The sequence below is a fragment of the Dipodomys merriami genome, unplaced genomic scaffold (genome assembly GCF_024711535.1).
Source record: "Dipodomys merriami isolate MVZ:Mamm:240054 unplaced genomic scaffold, mDipMer1.0.p SCAF_14, whole genome shotgun sequence".
NCBI classification, from domain to species: Eukaryota; Metazoa; Chordata; class Mammalia; order Rodentia; family Heteromyidae; genus Dipodomys; species Dipodomys merriami.
In genome coordinates, this window is record NW_027202715.1 from 13,542,838 (window position 1) to 13,556,294 (window position 13,457).

Below are 13,457 nucleotides of genomic sequence, written 5' to 3' on the forward strand. Positions count from 1 at the left end.
TACTTTAGTGATGTGTTTTGTGGTATTCTTCTTAAGTTGTGTATCAGTAGTCATCAGTTGAGATTTGTGTATGTGCATGTTATGTGTGTGTTTATAGTTGGGCTTGAACTCAGGTCCTCACACTCACCTTTTTTTTTCTTTTTTGTGCCTGTCCTGGGACTTTAACTCAGGGCCTGGCCAGTGTCCTAAGCCTCTTTGTGCTCAAGGCTAGTGCTTTACCACTTGAGCCCCATCACTACTTCCTGCTTTTTCTGAGTAGTTTATTGGAGATTAGGGTCTCATGGACTTTGTTGCCTGCACTGGCTTCAAACCACAATCCTCAATCTCAACCTTCTGAGTAGCTAGGATTATAGGTGTGCCACTGACATTCTGCTTCATTGTCTTTTTTTTTTGAAGACTGGTACTCTTCCATTCGAAGTGAACCATACCTCCACCTCTGGGTTTTTGCTGGTTAGTTGAAGATAAGAGTCTCACAGAGTGGCACTGTGGCTCAAGTGGTAGAGCACTCGCCTTGAGCTGAAGAGCACAGGGACAGCGCCCAAGCACAGAGTTCATGTCCCACAATTGACAAAAAAAAAAAAAGTCTTAACAGTTTGGGGCTGGGAAGGTAGCTCATGGGGCTGGGAAGGTGGCTCAGTGGTAGAGTGCTTGCCTTGCATGCCTGAGGCCCTGGGTTTGATTCCTCAGCACCACATAAGCAAAAAGAAAAAAGCCGGAAGTGGCGCTGTGGCTCAAGTGGTAGAGCGCTAGCCTTGAGCTGAGGAGCTGAGGGACAGCGCCCAGGCCCAGAGTTCAGGCCCCACGACTGGACCCCCCCCCCAAAAAAAAACAAAAAACAAAGAGTCTCACAGATATTTCTGCCTAGGCTAGCTTCAAACCATGATCAGCAGATCTCAACCTTCTAGTAGGTGAGATCACCTAGTTGTGGTGTGAGCTACCAGCGCTCAGCTGTTGATTGCAATTTTGTAACAAGTAAGTTAGTGCACATACATGAGGTGTGTATGACAGTGACCAGAAAACCAGCCTGGAGCACGTTGACCCATTTTCTTTTCTGTCTGTTCAAGAACCAAACCTACTGTAATAAAGGTTTGGGGTTTTTTTCCTTTATTAAAAAAAAAAAAAAAATGGCCAGGCACTGGTAGCTTATGTCTGTTATCCTAGCTACTCAAGAGGCTGAGATCTGAGGATTGTGATTCAAGGCCAGCCTGGGCAAGAAAGTCCATGAAACTGTTATCCAAAAGCCAGAAGTGGAGTTTTCAAGCTGGAGAACACTAACTTTGGGTGGGTGGGGGGGGGGAGCTCAAGGGCAGCACCCAGACCCTGAGTTCAAGCCCCAAGACGGACACACAAAAATGATCAGAGTGTGTACTTGTTATGCGTAAACCCATGCACATGTGATTTTCATATCACACGCACGCACACAAATAACAGCATGGTGGCTCCTGTCTGTAATCCAAGCATTTGGGAGACTGAGGCAGGAGGATAGAAAGTTCGAGGGCCACCTGGGCTATATAGCAAGAGCCTAAAAAAACAAAATAGTAACCAACAGTGGAAGTAACTGAAGTATCGAAAAGGACATCTGTCTTTAGCAAAAAGGACATCTGTCTTTAGCAATGTATGTGGTAGATTATAAAGCACGAGAAAAGTTTCATTTTTAGTCAGGCATGGTGGTGTGCACCTGTAGTTCTAGCTACTTAGGAGGTTGAAGGAGATAGGCCACTAGATTACTGTATTTCCAGCCTCTTGATGGTTAGAAAATATAAATGGTATCTTGGACATCCTTATGTATAAATATTTTCCTAGATTACATTTCTACAAAGGGCACTAGGGAATTTGAACTTTAAAGAGTTATTTTCACCAGGCCCAGAGTTCAAGCCCCACGACCGACAAAAAAAAAAAAAAGTTATTTTCAATGAAACAACCTAACATTCTTGATAAATAGTGTCTTACTGCTATTCAAAAACATTTTCAGCCAGTGGCTCATGCCTGTAATCCTAGCTACTCAGGAAGCTGAGATCTGAGGATCATGGTTCGAAGCCAACCCCGGGCAGAAAAGTTGCTGAGAAACTTACCTCCAATTAACTACTCAAAAATCAGAAGTGGAACTTTGGCTCAAAGTGGTAGCCTTGAAGAAAAGAACTCAGGGACAGCACCTAGACCCTGATTTCAAGCCCCATGACCAACCACCCCTCATCTCCTGCACCGCTCCCACCCCTCCACCCCCGCCAAAAAAAAAAAAAAAAAATGTTTTCAAGCCCAGTACCTGTGGCTCACACTTGTAATCCTAGCTACTCTGGAGGCTGAGATCTGAGGATCATGGTTTGCAGCCAATCCAGGCAGGAAAGTCTCTGAGACTCTTTATCCCCACTAAACTGCCAAAAACCAGAAGTCGAGCTGTGGCTCAAAGTGGTAGAGTGCTAGCTTTGAGTAAAACAAGCTCAGGGAAGAGCCTAAGCCGTGAGTTTGAGACCCAGGACCAGCACACAACAACAACAACAAAAATTATTTACACTCTTATTTCATGAGAGTTCTTTCCTCACTAACATGTGCAGCTTGCTTGCCTCCTGCTCCTGCAGTGGGAGGGGGGGCTTCAATAGCTTCCACTACTATTGAGGCTTGGCATCTGCCAGTCACTTGTTTCCAGGCCCTAAATTTCTGTTGGTACCTTCTGATGGGCCTCCTTTAGGGAGCTGAGCACATTGGCATCGTAAGATTGGTCACTGTTGTGTGTTCCTCAAGAGCTTGTTTGGTTGGGTTCCAGTGGCTCACACCAATAGTCTAGCTATATGAAAGAGGCTGAGATCTGAGAATCTCGTTTGTTGTTGTTTATTTATTTTTGTTGGTCCTGGGGCTTGAACTCTGGGCCTGAACGCTGTCCCTCAGCTCTTCATCTCAAGGCTAGTACTCCAGACCACTTGAGTGCCACTTCTAGCTTTTTCTGTTTATGTGGTGCTGAGGAATCAAACCCAGGGCCTCATGCATGTGAGGTAAGCACTCTACCACTGAGCCACCTTCCCAGCCCAGGATCTCATTTTAAAGCCAACCAAAGCAGACAAGTCTGTGAGACTTGGATTAACCAGCCCAATGCCAGAAGTGGTGTGGCTCAAGTGGTAGAGTACTAGCCTTGAGTGAAAAAGTCAAGCCAGAGTGAGGCTCTAAATAAAAGCCCCAATACCAGCATACACACACCATTTTGGAAATTAGGTACAGGAACCCTCAGTTAATACACATTTTAAGAGAACATCTCAAAAGTAATGCACATGACAAAAAAAAAAAATCCCTGATATTTCCAGGCTAATCAAATACCCCCTTTCCATATGTGAAAGTTGGATAAAATACATTGATTTTTCTTCAGGCACTGTCATGCTCACCACTTTTTTGGAAAAGGGACTATTTCCAAGTTTGTAATATTACCACTAGACTTAATAAAGCAGACATTAGGATGCAGACATTTTTGCTCTTCCTGGTTTAATATTTGTGGGTAATTTCAAGCAAATGCTAACTGGATCAGTAAATCTTCATTCACGTGGAGAAATATTGTTGCATTAGCCATGTCTGATATCTTTCTGTGTGTTGGCATCCTCCTATCCTGGGCAGAGCAGATCCATGACAGGTAGGTACAGCCTGTTAGAGGTGGCCACCCAGCAGCATGGTCTATGGTCACCTGGAGTCAAGGCTTGGGGAGTTCAAAACTTCAGTGTCATTTCCTGGAGGCCCTTTTGCTTTGTTTACTTTTAAGATTGGGTCTTGCTTTTTGCCTGCACTGGCCTGAACCATGTTTTTCCTATTTATACTTCCCCAGTGGCTGAGATGACAGGCATATACTAATAGTCTGGATTTTTTCTAATGTTTGTTGGGGATCTCACTAACTTTTTGTCCAGAAGGGCCTCAAACTGGGATACTCCTGATCTCTGCCTCTCTGGTAGTTTGGTTTAGAGTGTGAGCCAATGCACTGGATTTGTTTATGTTAGGACAGTAACTGAAGTTAAGTAAGCTTTGATAATACTGTTGTGTTTGCTGTTGCTCATCTTGGGGGTTTAATGATGGTATTTTTTTTGGGGGGGGGGGTCGGTCATGGGGCTTGAATCTGGGCCTGGGCACTGTCCCTGAGCTCTTCAGCTCAAGGTGAGTGCTCTACTACTTGATCCACAGTGCTACTTCCAGTTTTCTGGTGGCTAATTGGAGATAAGAGTCTCATGGACTTTACTGCCCAGGCTGGCTTTGAACTGCCATCCTCAGATCTCAGCCTCCTGAGTAGCTAGGGTTACAGGCATGAGCTATCAGCACCTGGCTAATGGTGGGATTTGAACACTGAGCCCCATGCTTGGCAGGAAGGCACTCATCACTTAAGCCACTTCCCCATTCCTAAAAAGTAAGTTTATAATACTTGGATCCTGTCCTCACACTTGGCCATTTGCTACATGAGGGGACAGACAGGTAATGCACTCTTCATCAGCTGATGGGTCCGTTTGCCAATATTGATAATTTTGGTATAGTCCACGATGTCACAAATAACCAAGTGAATGTCACAAATATCCAAATGATTAGAAGAAAAAAATCCAAATGGCCTTTGGTAGAATATAGGCTCCCCACCCCTAATCACTGAAGAATCCCAGGTCTTTCACAACCCCTTATTCCTAACTTGTGATTTATCTTGGTCAGTTAACTTTTTCTTTTTTCATTCAAGATCCAGGATTTGAGCAAGGGACGTATAGCTCAAGTGGTAGAGAAGCTGCCTAGCAAGCAAGAGGCCTTGACTTCAAATCCCAGAATGACCATTATAATTATGCTTTTCAAGAACAATTGGAGTTACAACAATAGACATAAAAATAAAGAATTGCTCCAGCAAGGCAAAATTTACTTCTTCCCAGAAGGGTGTGCCATCAGCCAAAAATCTGGCAAGCAAGCACACTGAGCAAATCAGGCTGCTCCTCTATTCCTAACACAGCAGGCCCTGCCCCTTTGCTCGATTGGTTGAGCTCAGGGTCACAATCTGCTTGTGATTGGCTAGTTTCAATAAGGTAAAATGTATTTACATAAGGTGATTTTGAAATAAGAATAACCATCTGAGGCATGTCTGTCATAATTCCATCTTGAAAAGAAATCAGTGTATGACAAAAACTTGCATTTCAAAAATCCTTTCTTACCCAAAAGCAGTTTCTCTTTTCCTTCACAAGAGCCAAGCCACCAGTCCAAAGCAGGAACTTTTAAGTAATACACTTTGATGGAAAAGACATCACACTATGAAAAAGAAAAATGGAGAGTAGAGGGGGGAAGGGAAGAAAAGACTTTTTTTCCCTTTAGTGTTTTAAAGTTTAAACTTTGCCCGTCTTGATATAGTCTCTTGTATCTTTTAGAGGTGACAGGTAAAGTCATTTCCAGTAGGTATTCTGTACTGGGCTTGGGACTAGTCACATGGTTCTGGTTCTGTTCTACAATTCCAGGTATATTTGGGGTCCATTTTAATTTGGAGTCCCCTGAGATCACCCCATCTCTCCAGCAATCCCAAATACTTGGCTATGATATCATATTGCTATCTCATTCTACACTTGATCTCTTCTGTTTTGGGTTTTTTTTTTTTTTTGGGTCAGTTGTGGGGCTTGAACTCTGGGCCTGGGTGCTGTCCCTAGGCTCTTCAGCTCAATACTTGAGCCACCGTGCCACTCCTGGTTTTCTGATGGTTTATTGGAGATAAGGTTTTCCTGCCCTGGCTGGCTTTGAACCACGATTCTCAGATCTCAGCCTCCTGAGTAGCCGGCGTCTGGCTTTCTTTCTCCTTTTTTAAAGAGTTAGTTGTTCAAATGTCCTGATGAGTTTATGGTACCTTTTCATAGTTTCGAATATGTTTGTGGCTTATTTTACCTCAAGGTTTGGAGAGGTCTACTGTGTGGCTGTCATCTGCATTGTTCTGGGATCCTGGGGAAAAGTCAGTCACAGGGTCACTTGGATGACACTGAATGTCTCCATCTGGAGTGATTAGTTGCCTCAGTAGAGATGAGAAATCTGTAGAACATTTAGGATTTGTGTGTGTGTATGTGTGCATGTGTGCACATGCACATGCTGGGGCTTGAACTCAGTGCCTAAGTGTTGTCTCTGAGCTTTTTTTGCTCAAGACTAATGATCTACCACTTGAGCCATAACTCCACTATAAGCTTTCCTTTTTTTTTTTATTGTGAAAATACTGTACAGAGGGGTTACAATTACATGAGCAAGATAATGAGTACATTTCTTATCAAGCATTGTAGCCTCCTCCTTTGTTTCCCCTTCCCATAAGCTTTCCTTTTTGAACTTGAAAAATCAGATTTATTTGGAGAAAACAAAAAACAACACACAGGATGGGAGTTTTATATCTCAAGACATCTCCCAGGTAGTAATTCTACAGATTACAAATCATTTGCATAGAAGATATATTTGTAAATATTTTACAGGTATTCAGGAGCAGGACAAAAATCAACCCCTGTTTTATTTCTCTACCAGCTTTTTTGATACTTCACTGGAGATGAGTGTCACAGCAGGCTGGGCACTGGTGGCTTACACCGGTAATCCTAGCTACTCAGGAGGTTGAGATCTGACAATCTCGATTCAAAGCCAGCCAGGGCAGGAAAGTCCGTGAAACTCTTATCTCCAATAAACCACTAGAAAACCGGAAGTGGTGCTGTGGCTCAAGCAGTAAAGCACTCTCCTTGAGCTGAAGAGCTGAGGGATAGTGCCCAAGCCCAGAGTTCAAGCCCCATGACCGACAAAAAAAAAAAAAGTGTCACAGTGCCAGTGGTTCATGCCTGTAATCCTACCTACTCAGGAGGCTGAGATCTGAGGATCGCAATTCAAAGCCAGCCTGGGCAGGAAAGTCTGTGAGACTCCAATAAACCACCAGAAAACCAGAAGTGATACTGTGGTTCAAATTATAGAGTGCTGGCCTTGAGCTGAAGAGCTCAGGGACAGTTCCCAGGCCCAGAGTTCAAGCCCCACAACTGACAAAAAAGTGTCACAGACTTTCCTGCCAAGGCTGGCTTTGAACCATGATCTTCAGATCTCAGCCTCCTGAGTAGCTAGGATTATAGGCTTGAGCCATTGGCCCCTGGTCATAGAATTTTTGATACAATGATACAACTGTCTAATGATATAAATGAGCAGGAAAGTTGTGCTTGAACTTGGCATTAAGGCTTTGTGAAATGTAACTAGATTTGTTCTTTGCATTGAAAGCACCCTGGTTATAAAAACAAGCTTAGAACTGAATGTAATCCTAGCTATCTAGGAAACTAAAATCTGAGGATCACACTTACAAGCCAGCCTGTAAAGGAAAGTCTTTGAGACTCTCATCTCCAATTAGCCACCAAAAGGCCAAAAGTAGAGCTATGGCTAATGTAGAGTATTCAGCCTTCAGCAACAGAGCTAAGGGCCGTGAGTTCAAGCCCTAATACAGTCACAAAAACAGACATAATTCTTTTCTCCAGTTCTCTTGCCCTAGAAACTTCTAGTGTCTTTCATATAAGGCTACTGGCACAGTTGATTAGTGAGTGCTTTTACTTCAAAGCCTCCTCTCCAAGATCTTCATTCATGTATAAACTCACTACCACATGCAATAAGTTCCTAGAGAAAGAGCCCAGGGATGCGCCTGATCCTAATGTCCCAGTGCTGTGGTCAGCAGGCCCCAACTGTAACAGCAGGAGAGCACACAAGCAGCCAGCCGAGGCTGCTGGCAGCAAGGGCCTCAGTCAGCTTCAAACTTCCTGGTTTCAAGTTTGGCAACTGACAGCTGTGTTGGGCCAGTGGAGATTCAAAACTGTGGTCAAGATCATGAAGTCGTAGAATACTGGAATACTTAATAAATATTATGTGTCCAGCACACCAGAGATGGATATGGTTTAGGAGAGCTGTGAGTTACCCCAAAGTCAAACCAGCAGCAGTGGCTAGGGCACCTAGCATAATCTTCACTTTAATCTTTGCACATTAAGTGCACAAAGCTTTAGTGGCAAACACATTGCCGGGGGCAGGGGCAAGGGGTAATTTAAGTTAATGACTTTTATTTTTTTTGTCAGTCATAGGGTTTGAACTCAGGGCATCCCTTTCTTGCCTAGCTTTTCTTGCTCAAGACTAGTATTCTACCACTTGAATCACAGCTCCACTTCCAGGTCTTCAGTGGTTAATAGAAGATAAGAGTCTCATGGATTTTCCTGCCCAGGCTGGCTTTGAATCACAACTCAGCCTCTTGTATAGCTAGGATTATAGATGTGGGCTGCTGGCATCCAGCCCAGTGTGCTTTTTTTTTTTAATAGACAAAAGTGTATTCAAGCAATGTTGGACAGTTCTCCCTAAGCCCACTTTATTTCCTAATGGCTGGATGGCTGCTTTCTCAAGCCTGCTTGCTCTAGGATCTGAAACCTTGTTGCAAACCACCTGTTGCTATTCTGTTCTGAGCCCTACCACCTGGCATTGACGTCATCGCTCTGTGTGGAAGCCTCTGGATACTCCTTGTGGAACCAGCTACATTGCTGCAGTCAGATACAGCCTTAGATGAGACAGGTCCCCCATGTGCCAATCCCAGATTCCTGTGGACTTTACTAATGTTTTGTCTCCCTAGAAGTAAATGAGTCAGAGGTTGAAAAGACATCACTTTATTCCAAAGCTGATCATTTGGGAGAAAGAGGTTTACAGTAGCCCCTCCCTCAGCTCCCTCCACACTTTGAGGAGCCAACAAAAATCAGGCTGTTCACAACCCCAGGCAGGAAGTCCTGATATTCTGACTAACCACCAAAAGAGCCAGAAGTGGAGCTGTGGCTCAAGAGGTAAAGTGCTAGCCTTGAGCAAAGAGAAAACCTCAGGGACAGCACCCAGGCCCCAAGTTTAAGCCTCAGGACTAACACACACAAAAAAGAATAAGATTGCTCATAAAATGGGTTTATGGCTTAGGGCTGGGAAGGTGGCTCAGTGGTAGAGTGCTTGCCTTACATGCATGAGGCCCTGGGTTCGATTCCTCAGCACCACATACACCGAAAAAGCTGGAAGTGGTGCTGTGGCTCAAGTGGCAAAGTGTTAACCTTGAGCTGAAGAGCTGAGGGACAGCACCCAGGCCCAGAGTTCAAGCCCCACGACTGATCAAAAGAAAAAATAAAAAGATACTGTCTTAGCTTTAATGCGAATGAGACAAGAACAAAACACATTAAAATTATTGATCTAGATTAAAGGCAAGGAATGACTGAAATTTAAAGAGATGACTAATTCCATTTTTCTCAATAAGTTCCAGCAGGCCTTTGCTCCGTGTGTGTGTGTGTGTGTGTGTGTGTGTGTGTGTGTGTGTGTGTGTGTGTGTGTGTGTGTGTGTGTGTGTGTGTGCCTGTACTTGGCATTTTGCTCAAGGCTGGAGTTCTACCACTTGAACCACTCCTCCACATATGGTTTTTTTTTGGCTGTTTAATTGGAGATAAGACTCCCTTGAATTTATCTGCCTGAACTGGCTTTAGGCCCAGAGTCTCATATCTCAGCCTCCTGAGTAGGTAGCTAGGACTACAGGTGTAAGCCACTGGCGCCTGCCTTTTCTCCATGTTTCACTGACAGAGACAAAATGAGTCTCTAGTGACCAGAGATCAGTACCCAGTTTTCACTTAACACATCACCTCTTTTTTTTTACTTGGTGCTGGGAATGGAACTGGGGCCCTCACACATGCCAGGTGGTGAGTTTTACCCCCTGGCCCATCACCTCCATTTTAAACAATCCTTCTAAGAAACGATCTTCTAAGCCTACAATTAGGAGGAAGAGGAAGCCAAAGAACAGTTCAAATACTCTACAGATGTTTCCAACCACAGGAGGAGCAAAATGCCAAAAATTTGTAGAATTAAAGTGTGGCAGAGTCTAAGTCATAAGGGAGAGGAAGGCATGTGAAAGTCAAGTGAGTTCACTGATTTCGGAGGCCAAACCCAGCCCAGAGAACCATATTCCAGTCCTGATGGGGTGATGCCCTCCAGCCAGGGGATGAGCTGGGACTGGGGGACTCTCCAAACCATCACTGAGCAGAGCCTCAGTCTAAAGGACAGCAGGCAAGCCCACACCATCTGATGAGAGTTGGGGCCAAAGTTCAGGTCTGGAACATCAGGAAGCCCCCAAAGGCCGTGCTGGGGGCGCTTTTCTTGGTTACGGAGCCCTGGGTCAATTCAAACCACACCCTCTCACCCTTTTGCAACTCTGCCATAGAAAAGGTTGTAACGGTGCTCCCCCAGCTCGGCTCTGTGCTGTAGACTGGGGTTCGATGATGGCCCCCAAACACCAGCTGCCCCATGCCTGGGCCAGGGCCGAATTCAATGCTTACTGCAAAAAGGTAGACACCACGCTTTGGGGCTTGGAAGTGGCCATGTTCAGGGAAGTAGCTGCCACCAGTGTTGATGGCTGGGATGTTGAACTTCACCCTCTGTGGGGCAGTTATCCCTTCTGAAAAGCTGGCATAGAAAGCCACAGGGGAGCCTGGAAAACAGAGGGGAAATGCTTGGTGAGTTCATTATCTATTACCTGAATGAGGAATTAAATGCAGAGAGGCCTGCCTTCATCATCCTATGAACATTGGAGTCAGAGCCCAGCACCGGTGGCTCATGCTTGTAACCACCAAAAAGCCTATTTAGGAGGCTGAGAACTGAGAATTGAAGTCTGAAGTCAGCCTGGGCTGAAAAATGGCTGCGATCGCTAATTAACCAGCCCAAAGTCAGAAATGGAAGCTCAAGTGGTAGAGCACCAGCCTTGAGAAGGAAGAGTCAAGTGAGAGTGCCAGGCCCAAAGGCTTGAACTGGCACAAAGGAAAAAAAAATAGAAATAGGACATTATTTCTTGATACCTACATATTGTCAATACAGTGTGATCTCAAAGGGTAAATATAAACTTGTATCTCATGGAGGTACATTTCCAAAGAGCATATTCTCAACCCTTTAGTTAGGACTTTCTCAAGACCTAAGTGTCCCTGGCTGTCGAATGGCTGTGTGATTAATAATGGCAGCCTGAGACAGACTGGGAACCCAGATTTCCAACTTCCTAATTTGCAACTTGCTAAGAATTTTCTTTTTCAGTGCCAAGGATCAAACCCAGGACCTCATGAATGCTCAGCTAGATCTTTATCACTGAGGACTCATGCCCAGACCATACCCAACTACCTTTAGACAGCTGGGGAAAGAGAATTTGCATATCTTCCAGGTAACCATGTTAACCCTGGGAAATAACTGAGGAGTGGAGAAGATGGTTCCTATTGGAGGTGAGCACTGGACCTTAGAGAAACAAGGAAAGAAAGGCCCCTCCAAGCTAGATGCAGTGCTGCACCCCTTCTCAGCTCTCTACCAGAGCCAGGAGTATTGTGAGTTCAAGACCAGCCTGGACAACATAGTGAGCCCTACATAGTGAGCACCCATCCAGCTAGGTCTGGAAGCTACATGAAGCTTCCAAATATTGCTCTGAACTCTAGGATTACATCTGGGGAAACTGAGTCCCAGAAAGGCATAGCTTATTGCTCTAGACCACACAGCCAACCAATTACTAAGTAGGGAGCAGACCTTGGATCTCCTGATTTTTGGGTGCTCTTCTGGCCCTCAGTAGCAGAAAAGAGAGGAGGTGTCATATATACAGACAGGAGAGGCTACAGGGGCAAACAGGTCACAACATAGGACCAGTAGGATGGTCCTCCTGAGTTCAGGACCTGACACTGACTTTGTCACCATCAAGGTAAAGTTCTTGTGAGTTCTGTCAAAATGCTGTTTTAGTGGAGGGAGGGGTCTTGAGGCTAGGGGGCAAGTTTCTCAGGGAATAGAATTAGGCCCTCAAGGAGAAGATTTCACAACGGTCAGTCACTTTAGGTCCCAGAGTGAGAGCCAGGATCATTGATCTCCGGTCCATAAATAAGCCTTGTGAATGCCAAAGTTTTGTTTTTCTCTGGTTCTAGTAGGTTTTCCGAGAATGAGATTGTTGGATTAAGGCAAAAAGCTGGGTGTTGGTGATGCAGTTCTCAAAATATCCAGCAGATGGCGCTCTAGCCCTGCTAAAGAAAGTCTGTCCAATAGCGCCCTCTGTGGGTACGTAGTCCTCTCCACCCTGCCTGCACCTGGGTGTTGGCCTTAAAGAGAGACCACACCCAACCAGTGTGCCAAGCCTGTGCTTTAGAAAGGAAAGCAAGGTGCAAACTGAAGATTGCACTCTTTGCAGTGCACAAATTCAAGCTCTACAATCTTCCACAAGACAAATAAGAGGAATATTTTAAAGGACAAATACTTCTGAATAACAAAATGTTGCAGTGGTAAACAGATGCCTAATTCTGAAAGTCATCAGGAAAATTCTGAAAGGCATCAGCAAATGGAGATCTTATGTGAGACACAACATGGAAAAAAGACAGCTGGGTGTTGGAAGAACCTGTTCCTTTCTTGGTGCCTCACACTGCCCCCTAGGTCATCATGAAGCATCATCAAGGCCTTTCAGTAAGACTCCGAAAAACCCACATGCCAGTTTGCACCAGCAAACCCACCTTGTCCACAGCTCTGTGTCTGGAGACAAAGCAGTCCCAGACCCAGAGCAGCATGAAGGGAAGAGATGGAAAGGTTGACTCCACATAACTTCAACCTCAAAGCCAGCTCCTAAGCTTGGGACATGGGACCCCGTAGAGACCAGCCATCGATGCGCTTGTTAAAGAGGAGAGCCAACCTTCTAGAGACAGCCCCTCTTTGCTGCTCACGGGCTGGGTGAACAGGTTCTTCCCTGGGTAAGATGGTAATGATAATGAATATGCAGATAAGCAGCTGTGATGACTCATCATGACAAAGCCCATGAATGACACTGAAGGTAGGATGGCCAGACAGGACAACGGTAGGGTGTTACCATGATAGGTTTCCCCAGCCCCTAGAGCGCAGGGCCAGGGGATGGGGTGAAAAAAATGACAGGGAGGAGTTAAAGGGTGCACTTTCTTTCTCTGCTCTGTAGCTAGGGCAGCAGGCAGCCAGCAATGTGTATAGAAGCCTGTGAAAGTAACAGGAAGTACTTCTGCCAGCTCATGGGCTGTGGCACTACCATTCACTCTGCTTATTTATTTGCCAGTCTTGGACTTGAACTCAGGGTCTCATGCTCTCACAAGCTCACTTGGCTTTTTTCAATCATTTTTTCTCTATTCTCTCTCTCTCTATCTCTCTTTCTCTCTCTTTGTTGTTGTTGTTGGTGGTGGTGGTGGTGGTAGTAGTTGCAGGGCTTGAACTCAGGGCCTGGGCATTGTTCCTGAGATCTTGTGTTCAAAACTATCGCTCTGCCACATGAACCATACCTCCACTTATGTATTTTTGCTGGTTAGTTGGACCTACGAGTCCTTCCCAGGCTGGCTTTGAACTGTGATCCTCAGATCTCAGCCTCCTGAGTAGCTAGGATTACAGGTATGAGCCACCAGCACCTAGCTTTGCTTGGCTTTTTTGTTCAAAGCTGGTTCATCACTTGAGCCATATCTTCACTT

At 45.1% G+C, this 13,457-nt stretch overlaps 1 protein-coding gene across 2 annotated transcripts in view; it reads right to left on the reverse strand.

Moving 5' to 3' along the window:
• Positions 1 to 4,479: 4,479 nt before the first annotated feature.
• Mmrn2 (multimerin 2) overlaps positions 4,480 to 13,457 on the reverse strand; it is a 38,874-nt gene continuing 29,896 nt past the window's right edge. For both annotated transcript variants that reach the window (XM_070020770.1, XM_070020771.1), the window contains exon 8: positions 4,480 to 10,456. In XM_070020770.1, coding sequence (XP_069876871.1) covers positions 10,074 to 10,456 — 383 coding nt within the window. In that variant the 3' untranslated portion in view covers positions 4,480 to 10,073. The remainder of the gene's footprint in view (positions 10,457 to 13,457) is intronic.